The following is a 21012-nucleotide window of genomic DNA, read 5'->3' on the forward strand; positions in this document are numbered from 1 at the left end:
CGTGGGGCCCGTCCGGTCTCCGCGCCCGGCACCCGAGACGAGTGCCGGTTGCCGGACCCCTCGCCTTCTCGCCGGGGTTCCGGCGACCGCGGCTCCGGGGCGGCCCCGCCAGCTGTTGCCCGGCCGGGCGACTGTGCCCCACGCCGTGATGGGGGGGGGGGTGTCCTGCTGTCCCAAAGGACGGCAGCGCGGGTACCTCCCGCTTTTCCCCGGCTGTTTACAAAGCCAAAACTGCAAAAGCCCCGCGTCTCCTGCTCGGCCATCGGCTCTGCTCTGGGAACTCGGGTCCTGCTAGGTCACCAGCCCTGCTCGGTTAACGGCTCTGCTGGGACACCAGCTCTGCTCCGGGAACTCGGGTCCTGCTCGGTCACCAGCTCTGCTCCGGGAGCTCGCGTCCTGCTCGGTTAACGGCTCTACTGGGTTCACCAGCTCTGCTCCGGGAACTCGGGCCCTCCTCGGTCACCAGCCCTGCTCGGTTAACGGCTCTGCTGGATCACCAGCTCTGTTCCGGGAACTCGGGTCCTGCTTGGTCACCAGCCCTGCTCGGTTAACGGCTCTGCTGGGTCACCAGCTCTGCTCTGGGAACTCGGGTCCTGCTTGAGGGTGTGAGCGGTGTGTCGCACTACTCTAACTTACTGAAAGGTGGAAGCTGCAAGTGATGAGCAACCATGTTTAACTGAACTTAACTACTTTGGTGTTTCTTTTAGAACTGTTATCTTAAACACATCCTCCCCAGTCTTTCCGTGATCCAGCTTTTCAGTGGTCTAGGAGAGGGTCTGGTGGGAGTTAGAATCGTTTTCATTGAAGTCCCTGGATGAAAACACCGAAGAGTGAGACACTGCCTGTCAGCATTTTAGCCAGGGCCCAGGGTTCCTAAAAGGTGTGTCGTGGAAGAGGAAGTCATCCAGGGAGGCAGCTGGGATAATAAAGTGAGGCACAATCTCGGTTTCCATCCAGGCTCTGGACTTGGGGGGAGTTCTTTGCTGAGCTGTCCAGCATCTTTCTGAAGTACCAGCCACACCTAAATGGTCTGTTAATCGCCATCTTTCAGAATCTCTACTGAAGGGCCCTATGTTGTTCCTAGCTTGTCACAGGGAGATTGCTCCCGTTCTGAAGGTTACACATAGCCTGTCACCATCAGGTCACTTTTAATTCAACTTCCTCATACCTAGCTGAGAGATCCCCTTTTCAGGAAGCTGTGTTCTAAATCAGTGAAAACTTAAATGCTTTTAGTTGTGTTGTGTTATACTTTCTATCTGGCCTTCTGTACCTAGTGGTCAGACATATTTACAAGTTTCTTTTTACAATAACCCTTTGTGGGCAATAAATGGTCATTATTTCTGAGTACCAGTTTGTCTTCCTGAACACTGAGACTTGTGGCTAGTTTTTCTATTGGACTTTTAAAATGTTCTGTTTAATACCTATAGTCTTTTCTTTTCCACTGTAAGTTTTGAAATAACTTTTTTTTGGGGGGGGTCTTTTTGAGACAGGGTCTCCCTGTAGCCCCAGCTATCCTGGAACTCACTATGTAGACCAGGCTGGCCTTGAACTCACAGAGATCCCCCTGCCTCTGCCTCCCAAGTGCTGGGAATAAAGGCGTGAGCCACCACACCCAGCATGAAACAGCTTTTCTAGTAGCTGTGTGTGAAATGTCAGGTTGAGAAAAAAGTACAAGTAGGCTTTCTTGAACTACTAGTAATTTTTTTTTTTTTAAGGGTCCGTAGCTCAGTGGCAGCTATAGGAGCTCCTGGGTTCTGTACCCACAGGGGAGTGGGAAATGAATGAATGTGAAAACCACCCTGAATTTCTGGCTTTTTGCTGTGATGTGAGCAATGTGAAGATGTTGGGAGATCCTTTCTGCAAAGGACTTAGTAGTTGACATTCAGAAATGAGCTAACTGCAGAGGGAAAATTGCAAGCTAGCACACCGCCCTTCTTCTTCCCAACCTTTTAACCCAGCAAGCTCCCACAGGTGGTTCTTGAAATTGCAAGATGATTATAGAGCAGAATTGAATTTGCAACCAAATCTTGCTTTCAGACCATTATTAACTAAAAGCTGATTCCATATCTGTGTTTCTGGGTCTCCCAGTGTTATGTTTCGGTGTTTAAGTATAACCTAACTCTATTTACTCAGTTCATCTATGGCCTAGACTTACTTGGTGGAGAAGGTGTCAGCAGACAGCTTAGCTTTTGTTCCTACTATTGGATTAGAAATGATCTTCATGGCTGCTAAAAGTTACCTGATAGCAGATAGAGAACGAGGAGGTCACCACTGAGAACATGTTTGACTTCAGGGGTGGAAACTGTGCAGAGACCTGGAGATTCCTGGGCATGTTACTGTGCAAAATTTTTGAGATTTCTCAATTATTTATTACCAGTTCTTACAAGCACCATGGATACTACTTGAGGTTGATAACACAAGTTTCCATTTACTTGAGGATGCCCAGAGTGCTTTTGCTTTTGCCTTTGCCTTGTAATTGCTAATTCTTTCTTGGAATTTACTAAAAACCAAAAACCATGAGGGTAGCCTCTGGTCTTTTTGAGACAGGGTCTCCCTGTAGCCTCACTTGTGCTGGAACTCACTATGTAGACCAGGCTGGCCTCGATCTTACAGAGATCCACCTGCCTCTGCCTCCTGAATACTGGAATTAAAGATGTGCACCACCATGACCAGCCTTTCTTTTTCTCTAGCTCACTATAGTGGGCTAAATTAGCTTGAAAATCTCAAGGGTTTTAGTTTTGTCTGCTAACCCAAAGGAAAACAGCACCCACTTTTCCAGTTAGTGTTGAGCTTTGAGATGAACACACACTATGACTTCTGTCCCCATCTTTCTGTGTTGGCTGTGCACAGGTCCTGGAACTCTGTGTCCTTGATGACCTCCTTTGCCATGTGGACTCTGAGTGTCCAAAAGCATGGTGGTGAGGAGCTGCTGCTTGTCTATGCATGCTAGGTGCCAGCAGCTCATGAGCCATGTGTATATTCTTCTTTTATAGAGACAGTGGTAATTATGTTAAGTGTTTCTCATCTTGTTAGATAAAGCTATGAAACCTCACTGGGCTGTTTCAATATCTGTAAAATGGGAAAGTAATATCCACCATATAGTTAGGGTCAAATGAGACAAACTTGGAACTGGAAAGATGATTTAGCAGTTAAGAGTGCTTGCTGCTCTTGTAGAGGACCCTTTTTTGATTCCCAGCCCTGACATGGTGGCTCATAGCTGCCTATAACTCCAGTTCCAGGGGATCTGATGCTCTCTTCTGGCCTCCACAGGCACTGCACATGATGCACTTAATACACAGAAAAAACATTCATACACGTAAAATAAAAATGAACAGAATATTTTTGTAAAATGAGACAAACAGCACAGCACTGGTACATAGGAGATGGTAGAGACACATCCCTGTTGTTGGGGTTCAGAACATCAGGGGAGAGCCACCATTTTAAATGTTTCCATTAATTTCACATTTCTCTTTCAGAAAAGGTAACTGGCATTGAACTTTGTAATTCCAGCCCAGGTTCAAGACATACACATACAGTCTTTCCCGAGCTGGATCGTAGTGGAGATGGAATTTGAGTACAGTTTTCACTTCATTTTGGAGTTTTGCTTTCCCCGGATACACCGCTTGGCCTCTTATTCCCAGTCAAACAGGATTATCACCTGTGATCCAAGCTCTGCCTAGCGACCATGTTGAGTAATTATGGAAGTTGAATGACCAGAAAAACATAGGTGTTGCTCCGCCTATTAATAATATGGCATACCAATTATAGACTGGGTTACAATGGAGAAAGAACAAGTCTTCTTATCTAATATTTAAATGTAAAGGCAACCACAGTTATTTATTTTGTTTTGGCTTTTTTTAATTTAAATTTTTATTTAAAAAATTTTTTTTTGTTTTTTTGGCTTTTTGAACAGGGTCTCCTTGTAGCCCCAGCTGTCCTGGAACTCACTATGTAGACCAGGCTGGCCTTGAGCTCACAAAGATCTGCCTGCCTCTGCCCCCCAAGTGCTGGAACTAAAGGCATGCGCCACCATGCCTGGCTAAATTTGTATTTTTGTGTGTGTGTGTGTGTCTGCATGTTAGTATGCAGTTGTGCATTTGGGTGCCCACGGAGGCCAGAAGGGGGCATTGAATCTCCTGGAGCTGGAGTTATGGGCAGTTGTGAGCTGCCCAACATGGGTTCTGGGAACCAAACTCTGGTCCTCTGGAAGAGCAGCAAGCACTTTTTAACTGCTGAGAGATCTCTCTCTCCAGCCCCTTGTGACTTACTATGTAGCTGGCCTGATAGTTGCTATGTAGCCCAGGCTATCCTCAAACTCCTGAGTTTGGGATTACAAGGGTACGGCCACAAGCAGATCAGTTATCTGTTTTGCATACTTGTGCTTTGCCATGCTCCCTCTGTGGGAAGTGCTTATATAAACAAAAACAAAAGGCTTAGCCAATCCTGATTTGTTAGAAATAAAGTAGGAATTAGCTAAGCAACATCTGGTTGAGAATCAAGGGTAGAAAGTTGAAAGAGCAGTCAGCTGATGAAGTAGATGATTAAGGATGAATATGCTGAACTTTTTTAAAATCAGTTTTTTATTTATTTTTATTTTATGTGTATGAGTGTATTGCCTGCATATATGTAAGTGTACCCATGTCGTGCAATGCCCACAGAGTCAGATCTGCTGGAACTGATGTACAAATGGCTTTTGGCTACCATGTGGGTGCTGGGATTTGAATCCTGGTCCTCTGCAAGAGCAGCCAGTGCTTTTAACCACTGAGCCATTTCTCCAGCCCACGTTGTTCATTTAAAAGTTGCTATACACATAGGCTGGTCTGTATGCACTATGTAGTGCCCACAGAGGTCAGAAGAGGGCGTTGGATCCCCTGGAACTGGAGTTAAGGATGGCTGTCAGCTGCCATGTGGGTGCTGGGAACCAAACCCAGCTCCTCTGCAAGAGCAGCCAGCGCTCTCAACCACTGAGCCATCTCTCCAGCCCCGACGTTGAACTTCTGTAGTGTTGCAGATACCATGATTAAGTACTACATATAGTTTATCTCAAGAATCCTCAGATTCTTGAGAGGGATCCATCGGAGGAAGGATATGGTTTTGATTTGCAGATGAAGTAACTGAGGTTCAGGGAGATTACTGACATGTTCAAGATCACCTGGCAGGAAGGGGACTGCCTGTCTCTGACTCCAGAATACCATTTTAAGCTCTGCTCTACCAATTTTGACCTAGTTTTAGGGACTTTAGAAAGGAAATGGGCAAACCCAGATTTTTCTCATCTACCAGGCATTTTGTGGTCATCATTAACAGCAAAGCTCAGATTCTGGCAATTCAGAATTGATACTGGCTTCCCACTTGCATTGAAAAACACTTCTGCTGAGCACTGTAGGCCTTCAGGAGACATATGGCTACCCTCTTCCTGTGGAGGCTTCCTTCTGCTTTCCTTTGTGCCAAGCCTGGGACTCATTTCCCTAAACTTGGTATCTTTCTCATAATCCTCTGTACAACAATTGCTGATGGCTTGCTTTGTTTGTTTTTGTTTTTTCTTTCAGGGAGGGAGGAGCAGGTCTCCCTCTGAAGCCCAGACCACCCTTTGACTCATGGTGATCCTCCTGCCTCAGCTTCTTAAGTGCTAGGATTATGGGAATGAGCCACCATACCAGGCCAGTTAATGAGTTTTGATTCTCTTCTCTGCCTCTTATTTTCTATTGGAGGAGGAGAGCAGTTAAAAACAGAATCTGGGGCTGGAGAGATGGCTTAGTGGTTAAGAGCGCTAGCTGCTCTTGGCAAGGACCCAGGTTCAATTCCCAGCACCTACATGGTGGCTAACAAACATCTATAACTCCAGTTCCAGGGGAATCCAATGACCTCTTCTGACCTCTGTGGGCATTGCATGACATGGGTGCACTCACATACATGCGAGCAATATACTCATACACATAAAATAAAAATAATATTTGAAAATACAGAATCTAGCCAAGCCTCTAATCCCTGCTGTTCAAGGGTTAAGGCAGGACAATTGCAAGTCAAGGCCATCTTGGATAACTTAGTGTGATCTTGCCTCTAAACGTAAGAAGAGGGTTGGAGTTATTATAGCTTAGTGATTGAGTACTTCTCAGCATGTGTGAACAAATAGGTTCAGTTGTTTTTTGTTTGTTTATTTTTTTCGGTCTTTTTGAGACAGGGTCTCCCTGTAGCCCCAGCTGTCCTGGAACTCGCTATGTAGACCTGGCTTGCCTTGAACTCACAGAGATCTGCCTGCCTCTACCTCCCTTGTGCTGGGATTAAAGGCCTGTGCCACCATGCCTGGCTTGTTTGTTTTTTGAGACAGGCTCTCCTGCCCCAGCTGGCCTGGAATTCACTGGACCAGGCTGGCCCTCAGTCTCACAGAAATCTGCCTGTCTCTGCCTCCTGAGTATTGGGATTAAAGGCATGTACCACCATGCCTGGCTGGTTCAGTCTTAATATTGCAAATAAAATACCAAAAACCATAAGAGGGCAGGTGAGATGACTCAGTTGGTAAAGTACTTGCCTCAAGCATCAGGACCTGAATTTAATCCCAAGAACTCCTATAAAAAAATGTTGGGCATGGTGTCATACTTATAATCCAAGCACTGGGGAGGTAGAGACAGAAGGATCCTTGGGGCTCAGTGGCTAGCCAGCCTAGCCTATTTGGTGAACTCCAGGCCAATGAAAGTCTTGATACCAAAGGAGATGGGTGGCATTCCTGATGAAACCTGAGGTTGCTTCTGGCATCCTCATGCACACAGATTTTTTACAAAGAATAAAAGGAAGCACAAGCTCTAAAGCCTTAGACCCGCTTGTGTCTTGGGATAGTAACAGCTTTTCAGAGTCTGTCTTTGCACTTGTAGAATAAAGGTAGTGACCACACTCATTACCATAGAAGAAAAGCACTAAGTAAAAATTTCACCATCCGATGTTCTCATTTGTACCAGTGAATGTGATTATGGCTTTATTGGAACTGTTTTATTCTCTTTGCAGCTATTAAAATATTTGAAGAAGCTCTCCAACTTGCCTATCACAGTAGACATTCTTGCGGTAAGAATTTTGTAACTTTAAATAGTATATAACTATATTCTATATGCTTCCCACCAGAGAGTGTAGTGGAAGAGAGGGTAGGCTTTACAAGTGAAAGAAGCCAAGCACCAGTTCTGTGTACTAACTGATTCCAGTTATACGAAATGTCCAGAATAGACAAAGCCATAGACAGAAGGGAGATGGACAGGTGGTAGTTGTTGTTGGGGGACTGGAGTTAGATAGTGGTAGTGGTTGCACAGTATTAGGAGTGTTCTAGAAATTACTATATACTTTAGGATGGTGAATTTTATGTTATGTGCTCTTCTTAGAGGAGGGTATTAAGGAACAAGCTCAGGGTACTTGTGTATACTAAGCAAGTACCCTACAACTGAGCTCCACTCCTAACCCTACTGTGTCAATTTTAGTTCAAAATTTAAGTAAATGAAAGAACATTGGCATTTACCAACCCAAGATTCAAGTACAACTTATAGCCAGGTGTGGTGTATGCCGTTAATTCCAGCATTTGAGAGGCAGAAGCAGGCAGATCTCTGGGTTTGAGGCCAGCCAAGGCTACATAGTAAGACCCTGTCTCAAAATCCAACTCTATGGCTATAGGCTGTATCTCTGCACACAGTGAGGCTGATTCCTCCTTCAAAGATTAGAAGGCTCAGATGTGGTATGCAATATCTTTAGCTCTGTGCTTAACACCTGCCCTCCTTGTTACATTGTTAAGGTTCTGGGGTGTTTCAGTAGTATCTTTCTCTAAACCTCTATGCTTTATTACTTTGTCTCCATAGATATTTTGGCATAGGTAACAAAGTAACTTAGTTTTAAGGCTTGCAAGATATGTTTTAGTAAGAATGTATTTGCATGTTGCTTTTTTAGAAAAAAAAAAAAAGGCCTATTTTTATAGAAAAATGTGAGCTTAGTTCCAGAATCCTCAATCAATTCCTTTGTTAAATTTGTAGGAGACTGGGGTAGGGAAAACAGTAAACAGTTTTCGAAAACATGAGCAAGTGGGAAACTTTGCCAGAGACCTGGTGGCCCAGTGGAAGAAGCTGGTTCCTGTGGAACGGTGAGAACATTTCTCTTCCGCTTTGTTCAGCTTCATGGTTTCTTTCTTCTTTGTTATTAAAATATCTGTTGCCTCAATTATAAAGATAATCTGTAATTAGTATGGAATATTGTAAATTCTTAAGAATCAGAATTTCTAAGGGGGCCAGCAAGATGGCTCAGTGGATAAAGGCACTTTGTTGCCAAGCCTGACAACCTAGTTCAATCCCTGGAACTCACGTGGTGGAAGGAAAGAATCATCTCCCAAAAGTTGGCCTTTTCTTAACATGCTGTGGTATGTCTCCCTCCCCCAAATAAATAAATAATTGAAATTGTTCTTCTTACAATTCTTTATTTTTTTTTATTTAAAATTTTTTATTTTATGGGAGTTGGAGCGATGACTCAGTGGTTAAGAGCATTGGCTATACTTGCAGAGGACCTTGGTTCGGTTCCCAGTACCCACATTATGGTTATAATCTAACTCCAGTTTCAGGGGATCTGATGCCTTCTGACCTCTTTGGGCTTTGCACCACATGGATGCACTTACATGCATGTAGGCAATACATTCATACACATAAAATAAAAATATCTAAAAAATTTATTTTATTTGTAGGAGTGGTTTGCCTGCATGTAAGTGCACCACATGTGTACAGTATCCATAGATTCCAGAAGAGGGCATCGAATTTCCTAGAACTGGAGTTATAGAGGTTATTAGCCACCATGTAAGTGATGGGAACTGAACCCCTGGACCCTCTGCACGAGCAACAAGTGCTCTTAACTGCTGAGTTGTTTCTCCAGCTCCTTGACTGAGTATCTTTAAGCATTGCCTACTTATTTTCTGTGATCTTGTTTCTTTTTTTGAGGCAAGGTCTCACTATGTAGCCCTGGCTGGCCTGGAACTCATTAGGTAGACCAGGTTGGCCTGGAACTTGAGCCAGTCTTCCTAACTTTGCCTCCTGAGTGCTGGAATTAGGTATGTGCCCCTGCTCCTGGCTCTGGTTTTATTGTTTCTAACTGTGCGTCTTCATGTCTTTGTGAGTTCAAGGCCTGTAACTTTGTTGTCTGAAGAGGCTCACACTGAGATTTGTTTCTGGTTTTTATTTTATTTTAGAAACAATGAGACTGATGACCAGGACTTTGAGAAGAGCAATTCCCGTAAGCGCCCTCGAGATTCTCTTCAGAGGGAGGAGGAGCTAGACGGGGACTACCAAGAAAGCTGGAAAGCTTCTGGCAGTCAGTCCTACAGCCCTGACCACAGACAGAAAAAACACAGAAAACTCTTGGAGCCTGAAAGGCCTCATAAAGTGTCTCACAGTCATGAGAGGAGAGATGAGAGGAAGAAGTGTCACAGAGTGTCACCTTCATACTCTTCAGACCCCGAGTCTTCTGACTACGGCCATGTTCAGTCCCCACCATCTTCCAGTCCTCATCAGACATACACAGACCACTACAGGTCACCAGATGAAGACCACGAACCCATTGTTTCACACCAGAAACCTGGAAGAGGCCACAGTAATGCCTTTCAGGACAGACTGGGAGTCAGTCAGAATCGACACCTGGGTGAACCCCAGGGAAAAGGGGCTGTGAGCCAAAACAAGGAGCACAAATCTTCCCACAAGGAGAAACGCCCTGTGGATGCCAGGGCTGATGAGAAGGCCTCTGCCTCAGGCAGAGAGAAATCACACAGGGCCTCTAAGGAGGAAAACCGAAGGCCACTCTCAGGGGACAGTGCCAAGGAGAAGCCGCCCTCTACTGCTGTCAAGAAAGAGAAGGAAAGAGAAGGCAGTAGTCTCAAGAAGAAGTTTTCACCCGTCTTGGAGGTTGCTTCAGACAACCACCTTAAAAAGCCCAAACATAAGGACTCTGAGAAAATCAAATCAGACAAAAACAGGCAAAGTGTGGATGGCTTAGACTTAGGAAAAAGGGCAGGAGACCTGTTGCCCAAAGCGAAAGAGAAAGTTTCTAACAACCTGAAGGCTCAGGAGGGGAAAGTAAGAACTAACTCTGACAGAAAGCCTCAGGGCTCGCTCCCTAAAGTAGAGGAGACGGATGTGGATGACGAGTTCGAGCAGCCCACCATGTCGTTTGAGTCATACCTCAGCTATGACCAACCTCGGAAGAAAAAGAAGAAGGTTGTGAAAACTTCAGCCACAGCACTTGGAGAAAAGGGACTTAAAAAAAAGGATTCTAAAAGCACTAGTAAAAACTTGAACTCAGTTCAAAAATTACCCAAGGTGAATGAAAACAAGTCAGAAAAGCCACCGCCAGCTGGAGCCAATCCTACCAGGCCTCGAAAGGTAACCCTTTACAACCCACTTGGAGCATCTGGCCCTGAGTGCACAAGCCAGCCTGTCCCGCTTCTCCTTAGCTTGCTGGTGTGTGGTCTGCTGAATTTCAGCTTATAGTCATTTTCTCCAGGCCTCACTAGCTGCTAGGGTAGATGGTGCCCAAGATAATTTTTCTGGGCTAAGGATATAGCTTAGTAGTAGTACAGTGCTTCCCAGTGTGCATGCAAGGGCCCTAGATTTGCTTCTGAGCACCTCAAAAAAAAAAATTTTTTTTTCCAAGGGTCCCATTATTAATTTTTTAATCTGCATCTATTTCTTGACCTAGATAGTGTTTTATGACTTCTGTCCCCCTCTAGCCTGGATCTATCTGAAGTACGCTTGGTTAATGCTCTTAGGGATTGACCCCAAGAAAAAGAAAGCTGTGCTTGCAGAATGGGCTCTGCACACTCGTCTCTTGCAGGTCCCCGCTGATGTGTTGCCAGTGTTGCCGGACATCCCCTTACCCACGATACAAACCAACTATCGTCCACTTCCTTCCCTTGAATTGATTTCCTCCTTCCAGCCAAAGCGAAAAGGTAATTTTGGACTTTTTAAAAAAATATATATATATGTATTTTTAGCTAGGCGTGGTGGCGCATGCCTTAGTCCCAGCACTGGGAGGCAGAGGTAGGCAGATCTCTGTGAGCTCAAGGCCAACCTGTTCTCTATAGTGAATCCAGGCCAGCTGGGAGACTGTCTCAAAGAGACAAAAAAAAAAAACCTTATTTTTTTTTTATATGTCAGCGTGTACTGCCTTCATGTATGTAAGTGTACCTATGTTGTGCAGTGCCTTCGGAGGTCAGAAGAGGGCACTGAATCCATGGAACTGGAGTTACAGATGGTTGTTAACCACCATGTGGGTTCTAGGAATCACACCCAGGTCCTCTTCAAGAGCTGCCATTGCTCTTAACACTGAGCCATCTCTCCAGCCCCTGAACTTTTTTCTTTTCTTCTTTTTTTTAATGGAAGAAGATTTGAAAATTCCCCTTCATGATCAATCACTATTACTAGTTAATGTAACATCCAGTTTGGGGCATTTCCTAAGCACATAGGGTATGCAGTTTGATGGCTTGGATTGAATCCCAGTACTGGTTTTTGCAAGTTATATGACCTTGGCTAATGTCTTACTTTCTTTGGATCTCAGTTTCATAATCTATAAATGAGAATAATAATGGTGTTTAACTCATTGATTCAAAAGTATTTGTGCTGATAAAACTGAGTCCAGGTTTACTACATAGTAAACATTCATTCACTCAGTAAATCTTAGCTGTTGCTGTTGTCAACGGCTTTTTTTTTTTGGTCTTTTTGAGACAGTGTCTCCCTGTAGCCCTGGATGGCCTGGAATGCACAGAGATTTGCCTGATTCTGTTTCCCAAGTGCTGGGATTAAAGGCATGGTCTACCATGGCTGGCCGTGTTATTATGTAATTTTTGTCCTAAAGGAAAAATGTCTAGCTGTTTGTGGTGGCCCATGCCTGTCATTCCAGAACTTGGGATGCAGAGGCAGGATGAGAATCTGTGTCAAAAGAAAAAGATAGAAAAAGGAGGAAGAAAGCAAGGAAAGAAGGGGGGAAGGGCAAGGAAAAGCAGGTTAGGCAAAGGAAAGCAAAATAGCTTAGTGGGGTGAGTTAAAGGGGTTACCACCAAGCCTGATGACCTGGGTTCTATCCCCAGGACCTACATGATGGAAGGAGAGAACCAACTCCTGCCAGTTGTCCTCTGAGCTCCACATGTGTGCCATGGTATGCACACATTCACCCCAGATAAATGTTTTTTGTTTTTTTTTTTCTTTTTTTTGTCTTTTTGAGACAGGGTCTCCCTGCAGCCCCAGTTGGCCTAGAACTTGCTATGTAGACCAGACTGGCCTTGAACTCACAGAGATCTGCTTGCCTCTGCCTCCTGAGTACTGGGACTAAAGGAGTGCGCCACCATGTCCAGCTAAAATTTCTCTTTTTCTTTTTGGTCTTTTTGAGACAGGGTCTCCCTATAGCCCCAGCTGTCCTGGAACTCACTATGTAGACCAGGCTGGCCTTGAACTTGCAGAGATCCGCATGCCTCTGCTTCCCGAGTGCTGGGATTAAAGGCATGTGCCACCATGCCCGGCAAAATTTCTTTTTTTAATTTACAAAAAAGTCTAGTTTTGGTAGCAAAAGAATGAAAAGCCACAAACATGCCTGTTAGAACGAGACAAGCAGAGAAATCATGGCTCATCTACATGGTGGCCAATAACACCACTGTAAAACAATGTGGAAAGCTGCTAGGCAAGTTGGTATACCCCCTTAATTCCAGCACTGGGGAGGCAGAAGCGGGCAAATATCTGAATTCAAGGCCAGCCTGGTTTACATGGTGAGCTTCAGGCCGGCCAGGGCAGTATGGTGAGACCCTGTCAGTAGACAAAACAAAATGTTGAATAATATACTAGCATAGAATGCTCTCTAAAATGTGGTAAATGAGGCTGGAGACTTGTGTGTAATCCCCAACACTTGGGAGGAGGAGGAGGTAGGAGGATTTAGCCTGGTAGGCTACATGAGACCTTGTTTCAAAGAGAAACAAAAAAACTTAAAAAATGTAGTTAATGAAAAAAGTGATATATATATATATTGAATATGTTATTACTTGGTTTAAAAGGGAATACAGTTTACATTTGCTTATTTTGGGAAGACTCTAGAAGAATCCACAAAAAGTAGGTAGTATTGTTGTGTTTGAGGAAGGGAAAGTGAGGGTGAGGACAGGGTAGAAGAGTCTTCACCATGAAGTGGAAACCTTTTGTGACTTTCTGTTTTTTCTCTCCCTGTAGCATTCTCTTCACCCCAGGAAGAAGAAGAAGCTGGATTCACAGGACGCAGAATGAATTCTAAGATGCAAGTGTATTCCGGTTCCAAGTGTGCCTATCTTCCTAAAATGATGACCTTGCACCAGCAGTGCATCCGTGTACTTAAAAACAATATTGATTGTGAGTCGCCAGCTTCTCTTGTGTACTTTGTTACTGGGTAGCTTGGCTGCTAGTCAACACTCTGACCTCTGGTTTATCTGCAGCAATCTATGAAGTGGGAGGTGTCCCCTACTCTCTTCTTGAACCTGTCTTAGAGAGGTGTACACCTGATCAGCTGTACCGCATAGAGGAGTGCAATCACGTGAGTGTCCTATCTTGGTGGAATAGGGCAGCTTTCTGGCTGTCCCCAGAAGTAGCTTTGTCTGTGAGTCTGCTGTGGCTAAAGGGCAGATCAGAGGTCAGACCACTGTTCTGGGTGTGTATAGGTTGCCTCTGGGCCTTTAAACTGTGTGTGTGTGTGTGTGTGTGTGTGTGTGTGTGTGTGTACTTTTTTTTTTTTGACTTTTTGAGACAGGATCTCCCTATAGCCCCAGCTGGCCTGGAACTCACTTTGTAGACCAGGTTGGCCTTGAACTCACAGAGATCTGCCTGCTCCTGCCTCCCGAGTGCTGGGATTACATCCAGATAAACAAGTATATTTTTAAGACCTGCTCTTAGGATTTTGTTTTTGAGACAGGGTCTCACTATGTAGCCCTGCATAGCTGGCCTGGAACTCACTATAGACATAAGGTGCACACAATCATGCCTGCCCTTTTTTTAAAATTTATTGCTATGTGTATGTCTTGATGGGCATTCATGTGGAGGTCAGAGGACAGCTTGTGGAGGCATTTTTCCTTTCACCTTATGTGTGTTCCAGGGATTGAGCTCAGGTCACCATGCTTATACAGTAAGTGACTTTATTGGCTGAGCCATCTTGCCGGCCCCCTCCTGGGATTTAAGCAGATCCTGGGATTCAAAGTCAAGAAGGAGCACTTTCAGGGCCTCCTTTGAGCTTGCCTAGTCATAATGGGAAAATTCTGGCAGCAAAGCATCTGGGATTCAGGGAGGATCTGTTTTTAGTATTGATCCTTGTGTCTCGTGAATGATGGCACAGTCTGGATGCATAGTTCTTAGAGATATTGAGACCTTCCAAAATCTTGCAAATACATTCATCTGATCATTTTAGCTCTCTTTCTGTGTGTGCACCTCAGGTAGCCAGCCCTCTTACCAGGGCAGTTCATTGTAGGACTTGACTTTATCCCTTACTGATATTAGCAAGGAAAAGACTGATGTTAACTACCTTCTCTGTGAGCGCCACTCAAAGCTACTTAAGAACAGTTAACATTGTACCTCTCATATAACTGTTTCTGGTTTTGTTTTGTTTTTTAAATATTTTATTTATTTTTATTTTATGTGTATGAGTGTACTGCCTGCATGTATGAGTGCACCCATGTGCAATGCCGCGGAGTTCAGAAGAGGGCTTCAGATTCCGCTGGAACTGGAGTTAAGGACGGTTTGTAGCCACCATGTGGGTGCTGGGAATCAAACCCGGGTCCTTTGCAAGAGCAGTCAGTGCTCTTAACCACTGAGCCATCTCTCCAGCCCCTTCGTTTTGTTTTTTAATTTGCCTTTTTCATAGAATTTTGGTATTTTAATTTAATACCACTTTGTAGACCAAAAATATCTATTATTAGGCAACTAATCATGAGTAGGTAGGAGATATGTGAGAGTGCTTGTATAGAAGTCATGTCGTTCCTGATTGCAGGTATTAATTGAAGAAACAGATCAATTATGGAAAATTCATTGTCACCGAGACTTTAAGGAAGAAAGACCAGAAGAGTATGAATCATGGCGGGAGATGTACCTGCGGCTTCAGGATGCCCGAGAGCAGCGGCTGCGTCTGTTGACAAACAATATCCGGTCTGCACATGCCAATAAACCAAAAGGTAAAGGAAGTGGGAGCCAGGCAAGGGCAGCCAGGTGGGTGCAGAACCACTGGTCTCTAGATATCACTTGCCTTTGCAGATGGGCAGGGGTGGTATTCTTTGTCACAAGCTATGTTCCCTGACAGTAGGGCTATCAGGGCTGATAATCCCTTAGTTTGGGACACATTAAAAAGCCTACAGACTATTAAATTGGCAGTAGCAGCTGTGCACAAGAAAGGCAAATGTTAATGTCCATATCTTTCCTCAGGACGACAAGCAAAAATGGCCTTTGTCAACTCTGTGGCCAAGCCACCCCGTGATGTCCGAAGGAGGCAGGAAAAGTTTGGAACTGGAGGAGCAGCTGTCCCTGAGAAAGTCAGGCAAGATGTCTGCCCCTGCTTGGTCATTACCCTGAAGGAGACCCGGGGGGCAGGAAATGATTCATTTTGGGAGCGCGGAGGCAATCGGTATAGAGTGTGTGCTCTGGAGTGCAGACCTTGATCAGCATAGCACTTTACCTCTCTAAGCCTCAGTTCCTGGCTTGGCATTTGGGTAGATTATTACTGTCTCTTGGTTGGGGTCAGTTAAGTGGCAGGTCAGTTAAGTGGCAAGCAACACCTGGCTCAAGGAAATGCTTCCTTGTGCTTTCCCATTTAGACAAACATGTTTCTGGAGCTGAGGAGAGAGCCCAGTTAGTAAAGTCACTGTCATGAAGCATGAGGACCTGAGTTTGATCCTTAGCATCCATGTAAAAAAAGCTGGATGTGGCAGTGTGTGCTTGTGACCTCAGTGCTGGGGAGGTGGATCATTGGCCAGCCTGCTTGGTGAGCTCTGGGTCCTAATGAGATTTTGTTGCAAAAATCAAGGTGACTCCTGAGGAATGACACCCAAGGTTGACTTCTGGCCTCTATACACATGCATCCACATGTGCATGCATATCTTTGTATACACACATACCCTATCACTACCATCATCATCACCATCACCACCACCATACCAACAAAAATAACCTGTTTCTGGGATGACTGGATTTCTTCTAGGCCACATGAGCACTTTCAAAGTGTAGACTGACACTTCAACAGCTGAAGTTTAGCTGAGATGTCACTCTCACCGAAGGGTTGACAGTTGCTTCTAGGCCTCTCCCAGAACCCAGTGTGCCCATTGCTCAGAGCCACAGCAGAGTCACCTAGCCACAAACAGCTCTGCTGTTGATGTGGAGGACAGATTCTGTGCTCCTGGCTAACCAGCGTTGTTTTGTTGCAGGATTAAGCCAGCCCCATATACCACAGGAAGTAGCCATGTTCCCACCAGCAGTGGCAGCAGCAGCTTTCACTCCAGCCCTGAGGAGCTGGCCTACGATGGCCCCAGCACCAGTAGTGCCCACTTAGCTCCAGTGGTCAGCAGTGCTGTTTCCTATGATCCCAGGAAACCAGCTGTGAAGAGTAAGTAACTTCGGTGCAGGCAGGGCGATGGGAGGGTGAGATCCTGGCACAGGTGTCAACTGGGTCTAGGTCAGTCAACCAAGGGCAGAATGGCCCTCCTTAGGCAGTGGTGGTGTTGTTGCTTTAATACATTTATTTATTTATTTATTTATTTATTTATTTATTGTTATTATTATTTTTTTTTTGGTCTTTTTGACACAAGGTCTCCCTGTAGCCCCAACTGTCCTGGAACTCACTATGTAGACCAGGCTGGCCTTGAATTAACAGAAATCCACCTGCCTCTGCCTCCCTCATGCTGGGATTAAAGGTGTGCACTACCATGCCCAGCAATACATTTAATTTTTTCAATTTTTTATTTTAAATTTTTTTGATTTATTTTTATTGTATGAGTGTATTGCCTGCATGTGTTAGTGTACCTGTGTCATGCAGTGCCTGAGGAGGACAGAAGAGGGCATTGGATCCCCTGGAACTGGAGTTACAGACAGCTGTTAGCTGCTGTGTGTGTGCTGGGAATCAAGCCCAGGACCCCTGGAAGAACAGCCAGCGCTATTAACTTCCGAGCTGTCCCTCCAGCTCCCTTAAGTGGCTTTTGCTTAGCTCACCTGAGTCCTGTTGTTAATTGGGCAGTTGGGGGTCTGGGTACTTGGATGTTTCTGTTGCAGAGTTGAATTGTGGGGATTATGGCCCTTAGAGTCAGCAGGGTCTTCTGATTTTTCACTTATACCCACCCATAAGCACACCGGCCAATCTTCAGGAGCTGCAGTGTCATGATGGTAGTTCTGCACCTGCAGGGCTTCAGCAAGTAACTGCCTCATGCTGCGGTCTCCATTGCAGTGTTAGCAGATAGTTCCTGCTTGTGTCCATTTGTGTGGAGGTGCAAAGCCCAGCCTGGCTTTTGCTGTAAACCACAGTGGTGTGTGACTGAGCTGCCACTGCTTTAAAACAAATGCCTTGTTTCTCTCCACAGAAATTGCCCCAATGATGGCCAAGACAATTAAAGCATTCAAGAACAGATTCTCCCGACGATAAACTAAGGATTGCCTTGAAGGTGGAATTTGGGGAGCAGGAATACAGGGACAGTGGGGGCAGGGGGAAAGGATTTCCAAAGGAGATCTGCATCTTTTGTTTTGTGGAACCATTTGGTCTCTGATACCTGCACAGTTGCAGGTAGGTGTCTCCCTGCACACCTCGGCCCACTCCCTGCCAAGGAGCACGTTTCAGATTCTGAAGGTGACATGAAGCCTCAGTCTCTCTGAGGTCTTTAAGGTCAATTATACTTTTGTTGCTAATTAGCATCTTTGTAAACTATAGGACATAGTTTTAATTAATAAATATTGCCCCCAGATTGTATTTATACTACCCTCCCCCCAGGTTTTTTTCTTTTTCTTTTCTTTTTTTTAGTCCTCTATTGCATACTTAGCCTTTTACTTTTCAGGTCCTTTGTTAGATGAAAGCTTAAAAAAAGCTATTCCTCTCCAAGGTTAGTTCTTCTGAGTAAACTCTGATCCAGAAGTGCATCCCGGAGCCTGTGTGGTGCTCCAGAGTAGGGAGTGCCAGGAATGAGTGCCAGACTGCCCATCCTCGAGGGGAGCCCCACATGGCAACTGTTCAGGGGGTCCCACTCTGAGATCCCAGAGTTGCTGGGCAGAGGCATCTCTTTCTTCTCCTTAAAAGTATTTATTAGGGGGCTATTTGTGAAGTCTAGAGCCCTTCCTCTCTGCAAGCCAACACTCCTCTCCCGTTTGAAAGGCTAACTAGAGGACAGAACCTTGAGAGATCAGTTTGCATAGGACCTCAGCAATTTTATAATTTCTCCTTTCTGGTTCAATATATTAGATGCCACCCCTCCCCCCACCTTATCTTTCCTTCTCACCACCATGGGGGAAACAATGGCAGGGCTTTTTAGAGCTCTGCATGTGACAGCTCTGAATGTGCCAGCACTTTGATCTCCTGTTCCCTATAAAATACTACTAGGAGTGAGTGATTTTTAAAGTTGTAGTGTTCTGTTAGAAATTGCTTTTGTTTTTGCCTTTTGTTTGAAAGGAAAGATTATGTGACTGGAAGAGCACAGCAGGCTGCTGTGTCTGGCAGAGAACTTGCAGCAAAAGCCCTCTACCTTCTGAATGTGTAGGACAGAGTTAGGAGGAAAGGGCCACCTTGGGAAGGGGCTGAGTTCTGCGTCATGATGGGGGAACCTTGCTCCAGCCAGCCATCCAGTTCTTGAAGGTAGACTCTTGCTTTCCAGTTGACATGTGGGCAAGATCAGAACTAGAGAGTAGTGCCAGCTCCTCCGGGCTGTCAAAGAACATGGAGCTGGTAGGACCCACCTGCTTATGAGCCAGGTGGAAAGATGTACGAACTCGAGATGTGCATCCTTAAGAAACCAATAGAGCAGACAGAGGGGATGACAGACAGACAGCCTGCTAAGCTGAGCCATTGGTCCTGCCCACACTGTTTTAACCATCCTGGAGACTTCAGTTAGGCTAATGTTGAAGACTCGGGCAGTACAGGGAGCTCACAACAGCTGAAGCTCGGCAGACCTTACCATGCCTTGCTGGGTGGGATGCCTGTTGCCACAGGACAGACATGGTGTTGCTGAGTTTTAATTTGCTGTATTTTTTAAATTGGGTAAAGCACTGTTTCTCTTGATTGCTTGTTTCACCTTACCACCTCTATCTCTTAGCCTGACCCCCAAATCTAACATCAGAAAGCCTCTTACCTGAAATCAAGTGGACAGTCGCATCAGGAGCCAGGTACCTGTTGCCTCTAGGTGTCCACCACCTGGGACTTATGCCTTAGCTATGTTTCTAAGACTTTGCCATTTAAGCAGTTTTTCATATTGCAGATTCAGTTGTGTACGACTTAGGTCTCCTTATTAGGTCCTTAGGTGGGAGGGGAAGAAAGGACACATTTGTTCATCCCAGTGTTAGTATCCTGTTTGGGCACATAAAAATTTGTGATGAACCTGTTTGTATAGAGCCAGATCTTCCTCTGTCCCCCTCCACAAGTGTCTGCATCAGGGATGTGATTAGTGAGAAGGGTAAGGGAGCCGAGAAAGCTGAATGTCTCCACAAACTCCTCACCAGCTGTGAAATGGCTGCAAAGCGGACACACAATGATGTTCAACTTTTGGTTGCATTTGTGAAAACCTGTGCAATTTTTTCTGTGCTACACTACATACAAATCACCAAATCAGATTAGCCCTTTGTAATCCTTGGTCTAACGAGGGGTTCTCTGGGGCTTTCTTCTCTTTTGGAGGCAGGGGCAGGAACAAGCATTGTCCTGCTCTTCATTTGTATTTTGGTCCCAAAATGTAAATACAGTTTTCTATGTTACTTTTTTGTGGTAACTACAAGATGAATATTTTAATTAGATAAGTTATACAAAATGGAAAATCCCATGTCCAAATAAAAAGCAAAAAATTCTACCTACTGAGCCCTTTTTTTGTTGGGGAATAGAGATTGATCATACGATGTCTGTTTCCTTAGTCTTGGGGCCTGGCCTTAAAGGATTTGGGGTTTCTGCCAAGAGCATAGAAGGACCAGGAAGGGAAGGGGAGCTTCAGAGACAGAACCTGGACAGCAAAAGGAGGGGACTCAGATGTAAGGAGTGCTTGTTGGGGACTGACACTGTCCCTTGTAATACTTAGAAGGCCTGAGGCTGAGCTAGTAACATTGTACAGTTAGGGTCTGTGGCTCAAAGATGAGGTAATATAGCCAAGCTGAATAGCTTGAAGGGGCAGAAAAGGATTTGAATCTCAGGTTCTCCAACTGCAAAGTTCGAGCCCTTCCAACTCTTAGTTGTTCCCCGAGGTGTGGAGGGCCCTGGTATGTCTTCTTATCCTCCATTGTGTCCTGTGATCATAAACAACAGTACAGAAAGCTCTTAGCAGACCTGGTAAGAATTTGATGTGTTGGCCCTGGCTGAGCTGAGGGGTTGCTAGAGCAACCAAGGGTTTGGCTTCCTATATTCAGTGTGTTGGACCTTACGTCAAAACTGTAGCTCACAGAAACACAGTTCTGTTAGTCCTGCTTTCCTAAAGAGGGCATTTTTGAAATGTAGTCTAGATATCCCCAACCCCCCATTGCTTTACTAGGTCTAGTTCTCAGTGTTAGAGAATTATATCAAAGTTAATTATGGAACAGTATATTTTCTGGCAGATTATACCTGGAATTTGTTCTTTGCTCCTTATTTTTTGCTGATTGATCCATGACCTGTTTTAGACCTGGGATGCAAAGTAACACACAGGTAAGTGTGGCATTCATAGTTGGGGAGGACTAATGTGATCTTACTGATGATACAACTGCTAGGTGCCAGGCACCTTTCTACTCTGATGCTGTCAGTTCTCACAGGATCTTGCAATCTAGGTGGTCGAGTCTTATTTTATTTTTATAATTTATAAAATTATGGGGGTGGGAGGGT

The 21012-nt window shown here is 44.9% G+C and overlaps 1 protein-coding gene and 1 long non-coding RNA gene across 2 annotated transcripts in view; one reads left to right on the top strand and one right to left on the bottom strand.

Moving 5' to 3' along the window:
• Eloa (elongin A) overlaps positions 1-20005 on the top strand; it is a 22887-nt gene extending 2882 nt beyond the window's left edge. Inside the window, exons 2-11 of the mRNA XM_008848595.3 lie at positions 6997-7053; positions 8001-8107; positions 9197-10382; positions 10834-10948; positions 13209-13364; positions 13448-13545; positions 14989-15169; positions 15417-15528; positions 16412-16590; positions 17558-20005. Of these exons, the coding sequence (XP_008846817.1) occupies positions 6997-7053; positions 8001-8107; positions 9197-10382; positions 10834-10948; positions 13209-13364; positions 13448-13545; positions 14989-15169; positions 15417-15528; positions 16412-16590; positions 17558-17619 (2253 nt within the window). The 3' untranslated portion in view covers positions 17620-20005. The remainder of the gene's footprint in view (positions 1-6996; positions 7054-8000; positions 8108-9196; positions 10383-10833; positions 10949-13208; positions 13365-13447; positions 13546-14988; positions 15170-15416; positions 15529-16411; positions 16591-17557) is intronic.
• Positions 18012-20850, bottom strand: LOC115066877. The gene is made up of 2 exons (XR_003846320.1): positions 20758-20850; positions 18012-20444 (listed from the first exon to the last, which is right to left on the bottom strand). It is a non-coding gene; the product is annotated as an uncharacterized LOC115066877 (long non-coding RNA).
• Positions 20851-21012: the final 162 nt, after the last annotated feature.

Source organism: Nannospalax galili, unplaced genomic scaffold (assembly GCF_000622305.1).
Source record: "Nannospalax galili isolate Female #2095 unplaced genomic scaffold, S.galili_v1.0 scaffold184, whole genome shotgun sequence".
Lineage (NCBI taxonomy): Eukaryota > Metazoa > Chordata > Mammalia > Rodentia > Spalacidae > Nannospalax > Nannospalax galili.